Source organism: Sander lucioperca, chromosome 16, assembly GCF_008315115.2.
Source record: "Sander lucioperca isolate FBNREF2018 chromosome 16, SLUC_FBN_1.2, whole genome shotgun sequence".
NCBI lineage: Eukaryota > Metazoa > Chordata > Actinopteri > Perciformes > Percidae > Sander > Sander lucioperca.
The window spans coordinates 8633966-8649182 of record NC_050188.1 but is presented as its reverse complement, the minus strand read 5'-3'; the positions used below and the strand labels follow the sequence as shown (position 1 = coordinate 8649182).

General features: G+C 41.7%; 1 protein-coding gene across 1 annotated transcript in view; it reads left to right on the top strand.

Annotated features, from left to right (window-relative positions):
- lrrc3b (leucine rich repeat containing 3B) overlaps positions 1–14183 on the top strand; it is a 41927-nt gene extending 27744 nt beyond the window's left edge. Inside the window, exon 2 of the mRNA XM_031279095.2 lies at positions 12878–14183. Coding sequence (XP_031134955.1) covers positions 13027–13809 — 783 coding nt within the window. The 5' untranslated portion in view covers positions 12878–13026 and the 3' untranslated portion in view covers positions 13810–14183. The remainder of the gene's footprint in view (positions 1–12877) is intronic.
- Positions 14184–15217: the final 1034 nt, after the last annotated feature.

Here is a 15217-nt window from a genome sequence, read left to right as displayed (position 1 = left end):
AAAAAACAAATATACCTTTGTATCACAAAACCCTTTTTGTGAGTATCACATGCATTAGAGATGCACAGAGGTTAGAGAAGCACAATAGTGGCCCAAAGTTTCCCAGTATCTGCCCCCCTGGTGAGCTGGCACAAACCAGTCACAGCTGGCCTGGCAACCCAATGGCATAGGTTTTGTTTCCAGATTTTGTGAGGAGACATATAATTTTGAACATTAAACACTGAATTTGTATGCACCTATTTCTACCCTTTTCTACATCAATGCTGATGCTGGAAACAATTGAAAATATAGAAAAATAAGGCCCTCAGGCATTCTGTATTATTTTTAACTATTCTCTTGTAGATCAACTTTTTCTAATTTAACGTTATCTCTGCTGAGTCAACACACATGTAGGCATAATTTACTCTTCCCTCCTCTTTTGCATCCTTTGTTGGGGAAGTAAATCTCTTTAAATGTGCATGTGGCACTTATTCATGTGAATCATACATCATTTTAATTCATTTATAAACCCCTGGACTTCAATAGCTCAGATGTGTTTCAGCAAGATTTCTGCTCATGTTTACAACTTTGTGCACATTCAAAATATAAGTCCTACCATCTGTGTTCTCCGAGATTTGGAGAGTTGTAATATAGTCTGCTGTGCATGTGCTCTGCTGATATGGTAGTATGTCATTCATACCGTCTGACAGACACAGAGGTCCATTTGGGTCTCTGACAAATTTTAGAGAAGTGGCTGTACACTGCTCTTCATCGGAGGTAGAGCACGGATGCAACGTGTCACGTGTCACAAGTTGCTACACTTACCAGCCGCGCTGCTCACCTCTGTTTTTACAGAGCGAGTGGACACAAAGCGACGGATGGGTCTGTATTTAATGTTGAATGAACATTTCGAAAATTCCACAGACAGGGAGCGCTCTTGAACCCCCTCACTGTCTCTGAAAGCATAACTAGTCAATCACGAGTGGCTCAACAGGTAGATCTATACATGGATTTCTCGGCAACGTCATCACTGCTTGCGCACGCAACCGGGGGGCAGAAAGAAGACGTGTTTCGTGTAGCTAGTAGTAGTAGCAGCATAGCGTAAGTCAAAATGCCAAGGAGTTGTTGCGTGGTAAATTGTACAAACAGAGCCAGTGATGGGTGCCTGATGTTTAACATACCTAGGGGGAAGCATGGTTTTGCCAAAAACCGGCGGAGGTTATGGCTTCAAGCCATAAGAAGGGCAGATTGGGGTCATATGTAAGAGTCAGGCTCCCATTGTATCAATCAGAAAAGTTGCAGCTTGTTCAGTTGTTCAGCTAAGTGATATCTACCTGTCAGGGCTGTAGTACTCGAGTCCGGACCGTAGATAGTTAAAGTACTCGAGATAAGTTTAGACTGCTAGCTAAAGCTACGCCGATGTTTTGCTAACGTTAGCGCAACAGCGTTAGCCTAGCCTGCTAGCTAGGTAAATATTACGACTGCCTTCGTAGTTTCTTATATCTGCGTCCACGTTGTCAACATAAGACCTGTGGCGTTAGTGCTCCTTTTGTACCATAATGTTATTGAATAAAATATTAAGCTTCGCTCCTACGAGATGGGTGGGTTTTTATTACGTTACACACAAAGCTAACTGGCTATAGTTAGCCTATATGCTAGCGGACATAAGCTAACGTTGCCGAGACAGCTGCAGTAGAGTTTCAGCTAGCTAACCACAACAGTGTTGTCGCCCTCTCGCCCACAATCAACCTCTGCTGCTAAAAACAGTCAACCTGCAGTGATGTTTTGAAATGGACACACATATCGTACCTTTTCCCGGAAATCCTGGCCATTATTTTATATATATATATATAAAATAAAAAATATATATATTTATATAAACAAACCATAGGGGTACACTCAGGGGTAACCCTGCTGCTAACATTGGCTATTACATTAGCCTAAAATGATAATTATAGCCATACATATATATCACAGTAACACTGCAAAATTAAAGACAGACAAACAGATCCAACTAAAATCACGTTTTATTGAGTCAGCAGTTAGCTATATACAAACAATAAGGAAAGCTTAAGGTTGTTGCAGTAGTGGACCAGCTCACCAGTCTGGCTTTCTGCCCCTGGTATGCGCACGCACCCTGTAATGTTTGTAAACAGGAAACCCGTCTATAGATAAACTCATCTTTCAGGCATTTGACCGACCGGGTTGACACTTCAGTGTGAGAAATCGGGGGTGTGGTGTGTGAGCGTGTGAAAACCAATCAAATGAGTGTGTCTCACGGCCAATGCGTGAGAGTTGGCAGCCCTGCATTCTAATAAAATAGCTGCATTTTCAGTCAACCTGCAGTGATGTTTTGAAATGGAGACACACATATCGTACCTTTTCCCGGAAATCCTGGCCATTATTTTAACGCATAAACAAACCATAGAGGTACACTCAGGGGTAACCCTGCTGCTAACATTGGCTATTACATTAGCCTAAAATGATAATTATAGCCATACATATATATCACAGTAACACTGCAAAATTAAAGACAGACAAACAGATCCAACTAAAATCACGTTTTATTGAGTCAGCAGTTAGTTTAATGTTGTAAACAGGAAACCCGTCTATAGATAAACTCATCTTTCAGGCATTTGACCGACCGGGTTGACACTTCAGTGTGAGAAATCGGGGGTGTGGCGTGTGAGCGTGTGAAAACCAATCAAATGAGTGTGTCTTGTCAGCCCTGCATTCTAATAAAATAGCTGCATTTTCCCCAAAATAATTACGTTTTTCTTGATTTAATCTGTATTGGTAGCTGACCAGTTAGCTAGTGAGCCAGCAAGCTAACATTAGCCAGCAGCTAAAACCACACTATCACAATATATTCCACATGTCAATTTCACCTTTTGGATGGTTTCAACACCGGGCGGACGGGGTTTGTTGTAACGCTAGCTAGCTACTCAATGAGGTTGAGAGACGGTTGTGGGTGGGGATTGCCAGGGGAATCTCCGGGACAGCGAGGACGTTCAGTGGCTGTTGTGCAGCAGCAGAACATCTCCAAGCTGCTGAGAATGATCTCCCCCTTCACTTTTCTGTAATCTTAACTATTCGTTTTAGTGCTTAACCCAAATTTTGTCGGGTTGATTTAGCTAACTGTAAAGACAGCTAAACGCGAAGGGGGGGAGAAATTTGGCAGGGAGGAGATTTTCGGCACGAACACTGGTAGCGCTAACAGAGACGTGGCTAACGTTATGGATGGCCGCTGTTATGACTGTTTCCACACGCTTCATTAAACTGCCGTTAGCGTCATTAGCACCCGGCACTGGCGTTAAGTGCTGGCTGGGTACGGATTGCTGTAATGGTAGTGGCTGGCTGTGGGCAACTAGCTATTTCTACATGTCCCGGGCCTGTTGTCAACTCTCTTCCCGAATGAAGTCTCTTTGCGCCGGGGGAGTGTGGCAGACAGACCGGGGTGTGCTAGCTGGCTAAATTAGCATTAGATTAGTCGTCTATCTAAAGGCTAACGTTAACGTTACTGGTAAATTCATTCATGGGTTAGCCCAGTGCTGCTTTTATCCGTGGTCAAAACAGACAAACAAAAGAGTGTGTTGAACGATGTTGTAACCCTATAATGTTATCCACCAAGCATTAGCATTAACGTTAGCTACTTGTCAACCAGCACATTGTAGTAACCTAAGCTGGATCGATATTGATATGTATCAATAAATAAAATCTCTGCTGTATTACTGTGTTGCAAAGTGGCATGTAATTAATCACAAAATGATGCCTTGTGGCAGAAAAAGCAGTATTACGGTTACAATAATTTTTTTCTGTGACGTATGATTTACAATTACTCTCGAATGTATCATCTGGGTGCCAGTGTTTTGACGGAAGTTACGAGTAACTAGAGGGTGAAAGGTTATATGACGCCACTGACAGGCGACTAAAGGAAATGTCTCATGTCAGAAATAAAATAACAGATTTCTCTGGGTTTGACATTTGGTGGAAACATTTGGGATAGTGTCACAACTCAAAAAAATATATAACATAGGTATGGTCGTTTTTAGACATTTTAATGCAGAAATATTACATATTGTACCTTCAAGTCCTGATCTTTTAAAGATAAATCAAAGCAAAATCAAGAGTAAACATAACATAGCAGATGCTTTAATAAGATTTTTGTTTTTATCAATATAGGCTTAGCCACTCTTTAAAATCACCTTGATATTCCTAGATGTTAAAAACAGTGTAGAAACTTATGTAGGAAATAGTTTTAAATTCTTTCCCATTTCTCACTCAAGTTTATAAAACTCTATCAAGTCTGCTGGCCCTGACCAAATTGAGCCTTCTTTCTAAAAATGGCAGCAGAGAGAGGGCTGGTTTGTATTTGCCAGCAGCTAAGGTTAGAAGAATTTTGCCAAATTCCAAGATTCATTGCAAACGACGACAGTTTAGTTTTTGCTTGTTTGTAACATACTATGCTATTTGCATTTATAATTTACACAACACATATTTTGGTCTGTTTCAAAGGTTAATCAGTTACAGCATAGTTGATATACTTAATACATGGTCCCATTTCTTAATATTGTGATTATATACTGTATTTCTACCATTGTTACTGTTCTATCTACTCTGTACATGTCACACCTATTGCATGTCTGTTGGTCCTGTATCTAAACCTAACTAAACTAAGAGGCTAAATAAGTAATTGCTAACATTAGCATGCACAATCAAAATGGTTATATGCAAGAGTTTAGCAGGTATACTTAGCAGTTATGTTTGCCATTGTTGCACATAAGTCAGGGGATCACCAAAGTTATTAAAAGTCATCCTGTGGGGAACATGAATGTCAAACCACTCACCTCATGCCAAAGCCGATGAGGTGGTGGGCCGCCCGAAACTTTTTCGAAGTGATTTTTAAGAAGCCGACAGGAAGCTGGATACGTGCAAAAACTGTGGTGTTTATTAACAAAACAACAAAAAACATACTCAAACAAAGGGCACAAACTGAACCGCCACCCATAAATACAAAAACTAAACTGAGGCAAAATGACATTAAACAAATCAGCAATCAGCAAGCTGCCAAGTCCTTTCTCTCTTCCCCTTCTTCTGAAGGTACTTTTCACTTCTCAGCCTCAGCTAATTGGACCCTACCACCTGCACCGGTGATTGAAGGGGGAGCTGACCTGAGAAACCAACATTAACACTTTGTTTCTGAAAATACCGTTACATTTCAATAGAACAGTTACTGCTGATGTAACCACACTCAGTCGCACTTATATGACTGGCTGGTTGGAGCAACCCCCCTCGAATCTGCGTTGTGTGTAGAATGATGAATGACGAGCGGGATGCTAGTGGCTCTTTACGCCCCGATGGGCCCGTTTATTATCTGAGTAGGAACAGAGTATGTACTGGTCAGTCATACAGTTGGCTCATAGTAGCTTACACGCAGCACACTACAAAAGAATAACATGTTATGTTAGCACCGAGGCTAGCTAGAAAGTGCATTATGCTGCTATTTTAACATTTGGCACTTGAAAAAGGTACAACAATCCACTTGTAACTCTTATTAATAATCTGGTCATGAATCACAGTGCACATATGTTCATACAATGAATATGCAGACATAAATACACAATATCTGTACTCCGTGCTGCACTCGGCAACTCACCTTGGGCACGTCTCTCATAACTGGCAATGAATACACAACAGCCAGTGGCATTTAACTACTGCAGAGAGGGGGTGCCCTTGAGCCAATAATTCTGAATTGCTATTAAATAACAATAATGGCAAGTGGAATGGCATAATATGTAAACCCTGTTACACTGACATTACCATTTATACATATATGTGCACTCACAACAATAGGCACCCCAAATATTTTTAATACGTCATTCACTGCAGAACTGTCTTACCTATTGTTCTACACCTTAAGAGTTCCCAGCCTCTCAGAACTTAAAGGTGCTCTAAGCGATGTCACATCTTTTTTTAGGCTACATTTTTTGTCACATACAGCAAACATCACCTCACTATCCGCGAGCTACATGTCCCCTGAACACACATTGTAAAAAATCGCGGCTCTGTAGACAGCCCAGGCTCTACAAATGGCAACAAAAACAATCTGTGCCAACCTGCACCACGAAACATACACAAACAGTGTTCCAGCATTCCAGCCAATAACCGACGAGAAGGATTTTGGGGTGGGGGTTGGGGGGTTAGTGCAGGCACAGATTTAGAAAGCAGAGGCCCCTGGGCACAAAATCTTGGAGGCCCCCCTCCCCGAACTCGTGGCCCAAACTCACACAGCATCTTAATTTTTAGAAACCATTAAAGGAAGCTTTGAGTTTTTCTTTAGTTTAAAACAAAACCACTTTCTCCAACTCCCTTTCTGTTCATGTTAACTGTGACAGCAAAGGAGATCTATAAATATCTATAAAACAAAAGACAAAATGGAAATTATCACAGAACAAAATCAACAGAATTTATTGCAATAAAGCAGATTAAAATCTATGAAGATACAGCCTAATAACATAACTAACAATAACTATAGTCATGTATAGGGATGCAACGGTATGAAAATTTAAGCTCATGGTTATAGTGACCAAAATGATCACAGTTTTTATTTACTACTTATACTTACTTATTACTTGAAAACTGGCTACTAAAACACTGGCCGGCTGAGGGGTTACTATGAACATTATCAAAACTAAATGTTATAGCCACCAGCATACAACAAGAAACAATACTAAGAATTACATTCATTTCTCTGTAATAATTAACATAAATGTAACATAGTATTGCTCAGTAACACAAACTGAGAATAAGCCACATCTATTACAGCACTCAGCACACATATCTATAACGGAGCAAACAGTGTAATACACCTTTAATAGCTAAGCACGTGGCTCCACAGCGCTAGTCTGTTTACTGGCGATTGCACGTTGCTAGCAAACACAACCTGAATTTCAACACGTGGCTGCACAAGTAATATTAAACAATCTCCACATCTATCAGCTATGCAATAAGAAACAGCAATATTATCAATGCCATAATATCTCTCTCTCTCTCTCTCTCTCTCTCTCTCTCTCTTCAAATAAATGTCTCGTCGTAACACGGGCTAAATTGGTCCACATCGCAGCAGAACACTTAAGCTTTAACGTTTACACAGATTTTTCTCTCTCTCACTGTCTCTCCCCTTCACGGAGAAACAGATGATCGACAGTCTACCTGGGTACAGCTGCATCACCTCCCCTTCTGGCCACCCTCCTTACTGGCAGTTAAAGTAGAAATCCACCAGTTTATCTGCACAAGGGACTCTTTACTGCCTGGGACCTTATGCAACAGTCTTTTTTCTGGCCTTTCTCCTTGAAAACTCCTCCACGACTTCAGTAAAGTCCAGGTCTCTGACGAGATCCGACTCTATTGCCAGAGAGTTCAAGCGTTGTTGACTCATCCTTGTTCTCAGTTCATTTTTAATTCTCGCCATGTGGGAAAATGAGCGCTCCCCTTCACAGTTTGTCACTGGCAAAGTGAGAAACATCCTCAAGGCCACGTACACATTAGGGAAGACGGATTGCAGGCCAAGTTCCAACACGGTGTTCAGCATCTTTGATGGCGACTTGTCTTGCTCACACATGAATGATCTGAATTGTATGAGCTCGTTGGCAAAGCTGCTGTTTAGGTCTGATGGATATGCACAGAGTAGTGCATTGGCGTGTTTTGTGACCTCACTGTTGCTCGTTGTTTCTGGCATGAACAAAACTCCAAATATATCCGTCAATTCCTTGTAGGCAGACAGGCGATGATCAAGACAGCTGACCAGTTTGTCTATGACTACATAAAATGTGCCTGTTTGGAATTTCTTCCTCCCACCATGTAGGTTGCTTGGATCTTCTTTAGGCTCACTCCCTTCATCTCCAAAGGTTTTCCGTTTTCTGCTTCGTTGTAGGTCACACTTATAGGTGTGGAGCACACCTGTTACATTCAGAGCTGCTTTTTCATACATCTCAAACTGATCACGTTGTGTGGAAACAAACGCACGCAGTGACTCAAGTAGATTCACTGCAGTCAAAATGTTGATGTCACTTTTTTGTAGCATTATGCTTGTTGCTTGAAATCTGTCAAGGATTGTATCCCAGAAAAAGGCCATAAATACAGTTTCTAGATATTTCAACTTAGCGCACAGCACCCCTGCTTCATGTCTGGTGTCTCTTTTTTCCTCATCTGAGCTGGCTATATTTGCAAGTGCCTCCTTTATCTTTGCATAGTTTTTTGATAGAGCTTTGGTGGCATCTGCTCGACAGCTCCATCGTGTACCTGACAGAGATTTCAGTGTCAAACCTATCCCGTCGGTGTTGCGGAAAACTTTCCCCCATCGGTTGGTAGAGGAGGAACAAAATGTATACAGTGACTGCAACATGGTAAAGTAATTTCCAACTTCTGGGCTGCTTGCCTCTATGGTGTTGACTCCAACTAAATTCAGGGAGTGAGCTGTGCAGGGTACATAATGGATTAAAGGATTTCTCTTCTTTAGATGCGCTTGAAGTCCATTATACTTTCCAGACATATTACTGGCGTTGTCATATGACTGGCCTCTGCAATTTGACAGCTCCAAGCCTAAGCTCTCAACCATGGCAACAACGCATTCTGCCAAATTTTCACCTGTGTGGCTTTCAATTGGCTCAAAAGCGAGAAAACGCTCAACAACTTTCCCTTTCTTGTCAACAAATCTGAAAATAAAAGTAAGTTGATCAACGTGGGACAGGTCTGGGGTTGAGTCGACAACTACAGAAAAGTATTTGGCTTCCCTAATTTCATCCGCAACAGTCTGTAGTTTTTTCTCCCATCACATCAATAAATTCCTCACAAGTTGTGGATGACAAACATTCCCGCTGCCTTTCTTACCAAACTTGTCAATATGTCTAGCTAAGAATGGGTCAAACTGAGCTATCAGTTCTAGAATGCCGAGGTAATTTCCATTTAGAGGTGACCCCAGCAATTCATTATCACCTCTAAAGGCAAGTCCTCTCTCCCCGAAAAACTTGATCACCGCCACGACTCTTTTGAGGACCTCTCTCCAGTATTGTCTTGCTCCTTCCATTTGTTTTAGTAAAGATGAATCAATGGTTGCAGTGCCCTTACATCTCTGATGTAAAGCTAGCATGCAGCTCCTGTGCACATCACTCTTCTCATGATCCCCAATGCGTTCTGAGTGTTTCCAGTCGCTAAATCCTTCAACAAACTGATTATGCTTTTTTGAGAAAAGCTTACATGCAAAACAATAAATATTTCCATTTGATGGAGAGAACATGACCCATTCTCGAGATACTGTCTGTCCATTTGGTAGATGAGAAGTAAGTAAGTCATTGTTGAAGCAACGCCTTTTACCACCAATGGTCCTATCCCTGGCAGAAGCTGGATAGTTAGATCGTCGGTTATGAAAAGCTGCTGCACTCCTTTCGATGATAATAGATTTAACAATATCGCTGGTTTTGTCTCCCCATAAAGCTGGATCTTTAACATTGCTGAACCAGTCGTCCTGCATTGATGATCCACGCTTAGGTGCTGGTTGCATTTGATTAGGTTCAAGGTTCAAGCAGCCGCTTTGGGAAGTCTCCCATTCAGGTGGAGGATGACACTGAGGTTCATCAGAGCAGCTGGGTACTAGGAGATGGCAAGGACAGTGAGAAAAGAGTGCAGAGTGGTGCATCATTAAAATGAGTTGTCAGGACTTACAGCACATGTGTCAATCTTAAGGCCAGATATGGCCTGTGAATGAATTATCTTTGGCCCGCATGACAACATTTATTTACTATTAGAGCTGGCCCGCCGGTATATTGCACGCACCACCATGATAGTACAAATAAGATGCAGGAGGAAAACGTCACAGGTGAGCTGACAGTTTATGGAAAATGAAACATGTGATGAGCATCATAACACGAGCAGTTAACTTTATCAGAGCCAAAGGTTAAAATCACCGCCAGTTCAACTCTTTTCTGGCGGAGTTAAGTTCAGAATATGGTGACTTGCCCTACCACACAGGTGCGATGGCTAAGCCAGGGAAAGGTGCTGGAAAGATTTTTTGAGTTGCGTGAGGAGATCTGTGAGTTCATGGAAAGCAAAGGGAAAGACACAACAGAGCTCCAAAATTAAAAGTTTCTGTGTGACATCACGAGCCACCTGAATGCGCTCAACCTGCAGCTTCAGGGGCGGGGCCGTGTCATCACTAACATGTACGCTACATTGAGGGCTTTTAAAACCAAGCTGCGCCTTTGGGAGACGCAGATGCTGCAGGAAAACTTGAGCCATTTTCCGCACTGCCAAACAACGAAAGAGCAGGTCGCTGCCGCCATTTTCCCAACTACACAGTTTGCTGAAAAACTCGGCATACTTGATGCTGACTTTACACGGCGATTTGCCGATTTTGAAGCACAAAAAAGCAGGTTTGAACTGCTCAGTAATCCATTTACAGTTGACGTGGAAAGTGCACCATCAAACCTCCAAATGGAGCTGATTGAGCTCCAATGTAGTGACACACTGAAGGCAAAATATGAGTCTGTGGGCGCTGCAGAGTTTCCACGTTTCATCCCTGACACAATGCCCCAGCTGCGCCCCCAGGCTGCTCAAACGCTCTCTGTTTGGCAGCACATACTTGTGTGAACAACTGTTCTCTTTGATGAAGATAAACAAAACTTCACACAGGAGTCGTCTTATCAATCCTGAGGATTTCCTCAGCTCAGAGCCTGACCCCAGACATTGATGAACTTGTATCCAAGATGAGACACCAAGCATCTGGCTCAGACCAGTGAGCATCACAGAGCAGCCAACGGTGCTTTGACGCATTTTCAGTTTTTAATGCAGTTTAATTTTTGCATTTTTTTTCTCTTGCTACTACAGGACAATTAGATTTTTGTTTGAAGTTAATTACTTTTGGCTGTTGTAGAACATGTTTTAACTTGAAATTACTGAAAAACTGCATATAGAGCCATAAGAAATTAGTGAAACTGATTTTATTTCTTTTATTTATTTATTTATTTTATTTCCTAATTTATGTTGTTTTATAGGCAATAATCTATAGGCCTTGTTAGTTTCAGGTTCAATAAGTGCAATAAGGTTGTTGACTTACAGGGAAAGCTGTACTTTTGGCAACTATTTTATTCTATGTCATAATTTCCTGAAATATAATGACAACATAACATTAAAATAAAAAAATAAAAGAATACAGACTATCAAACCTGACTCATTGTCATCATCAGACACAGCCGACAGCCAAAAACTGATCATGATACTTTTTTTGTGTGTAAATAAATTATTGTTAACACACATACACACAAAGACACACTCATTAATTCATTTTATTTTAATTTAAAAAAAAAAAAAAAAAAGCCCACACAGTTAGTGGGGTCTTGGAGGCCCCCTAGAGGTCGGAGGCCCCTGGGCACCGGCCCAATCGGCCCGGTGGTAAATCCGGCCTTGGGTTAGTGGCGGAAGCACGGAAGGGAGGGGGAGGGGACTGGATGAGGAGGAGGGAGGGGCGAGCTAGTCTCGTTTTGTTTGAAAATACTTCGAACGTCAACAAGAAGTAACGTCACCTAACATCGCATAGAGCACCTTTAATCAGGCACACCTGTATGTACTCTCCTTGATTAAGCTGGTGAGCAGCTGATCTACCCCCCACATCACAGGCAGAACCATAGCAAAAACACTATGAACCCATAAACCCACTAAACAGGCCTATGTCAAATTATAAAGTAGCAAATAAACTAAAACATAACACTGAAATTAAGGATTAAGCAGACACAAAACATTGTTAATTATGGGAACAGAGGCTAGTGAAAAGGGAGAAAGGCAGTCTTTCACAATGAAACATGTCTGTTTAACTGCAATCCATTACGACACTTCATTCTGAACCAAAAGATGTCAACCTGCTGATAATGCTACATGAAAACTCAGAGGATCACCAGTCATAAGGATCATTGTCTGGGGAAAAAAAACGTGCTAATCCATCCAACATCCTTGTAGATGTTCAGACATGGTACATGTCCACTGGATAATTGAATAAAACATTATTGAAATTGTACTTGCTGTCAAAATCATTCAGATGAATCCTCTGGGCACCATGAATGCCTCTACAAAATTGAATCCATACCATATTTGCTGAGATATTTCAGTCTGGACCAAAGATGTGGACCGATTAAAGTAGTATTATTGTCCTCCATCCATGGAGCCATGCCGCTAGAGTGGCTAAAAATGACTATACATTTCCATGGGGCAATGGATTTGTCTCCCAATTTGGCAAAATAATTCTGAGACTAAGTGTAGAGCCCATCATAGTAAAAGTCATTTAATTTCTTTTAAATTAATTTCTTTTAAAGAATACAATGCACATATTACCCTTTGAAAACAAGGCACTCTAATTATAACAATACTGATCTTTGGGTGTCATATTTACCATGTCAGTTCATAACTAACTTGAAAAATTCTTGGCCAAAACAGCCTGTTTTTTTTAGGTTTGAGCTTGAGGACTTGTTCCAATGTTTTGCCACCTTTAAAAATCAGAAAGATGGAGATGTCCTGAGCCGAGTAGCTTGTGAAAAATAACCTATGTCAGATTTAGTGGGCTAGAGCTGTTATTCCTTTTCACTATGTTTCAGATATCAACACACAAGTAAGCATCGGATTGGATTTGGTATCAGCAGATACTCACTATTAAAGGGCTCGGCTCAGGATCGGGCCAGAAACAATTGATTGGGACATACTTACTTAAAAATATGGGCTCCTGTCAAATGGTCAGCAATCATATCAAGCTAGCATGCAAATTTAAAGGACCTGTGACAAACAGAACAACAAATAAAAAGCCACCATTGATTAAAGTTATTTGTTCACCCTGTCTTTCTGTTTGATCTTATTTCAGGCCTCAACGCAGCATGAAAACATCTGATCCCACTCCAGTATCTCCAGTCGGCAGACAGTGCGGACTAGTCGCCACTATGCGATGTGTGTAAGGGACCAGTGGCGGTGTTGTGGACCCAGGCGGGATGCTGCTGCTGACGGCTGGTCAGTATGACTTTGCTGGACTTGTGGCTGTCGCGCTCTATCCCCATGTGCCTGCTCCTTCAGAGCCTTGTCCTCATGGCCCTGTGCTTCCCCTCGGCCAGCATGTGTCCAAAGGGCTGCATCTGCCAACGTGACCCCCACCTCCACGGCCTCAACGTTACCTGCAGTCAGTCCCGCCTAAAAGAGATCCCCGCCAGCCTTCCGGTCGACACCGTCCTGCTGAGGCTGGACCACAACCAAATAGGCGCAGTGCCCGATCAAGCCTTCCACGGACTCCGGCTTTTGAGGGAACTCAACCTTTCATACAATGCGGTGGAGACCTTAGGGGAAGGTGCCTTCAGCGGCATAGAGGCAACGTTACAGGTGCTGGACCTCTCCCACAACCGCATCACTAGCGTACACAAGGATGCCTTCGCTCGGCTCAAGGCCCGCATCATTGTGGACGATAACCCCTGGCATTGTGACTGCGCCCTCCAGCAAGCCATCGGCGGAATGGCCCACAACCACGAGGCTGCCGCCAGGGTCCTCTGCAGGAGCTCGGAACTTCGTGACCAAGAGGGTCGACCTTTCTTGGCGGTTGACACCGACCTCTGTACCCTGGCCAAAAGGACCACAGACTACGCTATGCTGGTGACCATGTTTGGTTGGTTCGCCATGGTCATTTCATATGTAGTGTATTATGTCCGTCAGAACCAGGAGGACGCCCGACGCCACCTGGAGTACCTCAAGTCGCTCCCGAGCAAGCCCAAGAAACCTGACGAGGCTGACGACATAAGCACTGTTGTCTGACGGCAGTGTCATAGTGACTGTGTCCCACGCAAACATCACAAACACCACAATGTTTATTGTAACAGGACCCACATTTATAGTGTATACTATTTCAATCTTTTAGGTGATGTGAGCTCCCAATCTGCTGAGAAATCTTTGTATTTTGGAAGTTGTGTTGTATGTCCTTACCAGGGTTTGTTCATGACTGATCTGAGATGAGATGAGAAGCGGGGCCACAGAGTCTAATAGTCTAATACCAACGTTGTTTTTTCTACAAAAGTTGCATATGGAGCTTTGAAAATTTTTATCTCAGGTTTAAACATTGACATGATAATGGCTTTTTTAGATGACAATTTGGAATATCTGATAAAAAGAAATATATTTATAAGATGTGACACCCAAAACGTAATTTCCTAGAGCCCTCATTTTGGTATCTCAAAGCCCACGATAGAATGTACATTGAGTTTTGCAAACACTTGCTAAACTAACTGCATCTTTCATACCCCTTAAAATTAATGTAAATTATAACATTTACATTGACAGTTCTGCACAGAAATGTCAGCATTTCTGAAGCCATGGCCTGCTTATGGAAACTATTTGATCTGTACTTTATGTAATATTTTCGATCATTAATGGATATGGGGTATGCAGATATGAGGTCTTATCTCCCTGCTTGCCTTGATCTGTGATGGCCTGTTTTTAAATAGACAAAGACAAATAGGCACTCACTGAAGCATTTAGTAAACCATGTCATAACTACAGAGAATACTAGATGCTATGGAAGCCCATTTCTGTCAAGAAAAGAAACAAATGAAGGGTCAGGAATGATTCAAAATAAAAATATCCACTCAAAATTATAAAATTTAAGGAGATATTAGGAGTTTCTAGATGAGAATTATGAGATATTAACACAAATTATCATATATAAAATGACTTCAAAAGATAGAGCTAGTTGGAACTAGCTTTTACTAGCTTGTCAGCGTTACCTGCTAGGTCACCATTACAAACCAGGGTAAATTAGCTTAGAGCCAGTAGTCTCTGTAGTTGGGAGACTGCTGGTTCTAATCTAGAAATTCAGGATCACAGTTCTGGCAAGGTAATGGCACAAACATCACCCAAAACGTATAAAGAATGGTAATGAGCAGGTATTCCAACTGTAAGCTATAACTCACAGATTAACCCTGCTCAATGTGAAATTAAAAATGAGAGTGAATCATTATATTGTTCTTTGGCCACACCATCATTAATCTTTTGATGATTCTGATGATGTGTCTTGTCATTAAGACAGATGTTGAAGGGCACATTATGTGCTCAACAGTTAACAAAATTACTTGTATGTTTTACTGTATGTGCATCTGATAAATATAAATGTACTATACAAGCAAAATTTGGGGGAGCTACTCCTTAAATAGTCCAAATGACTTAGTAT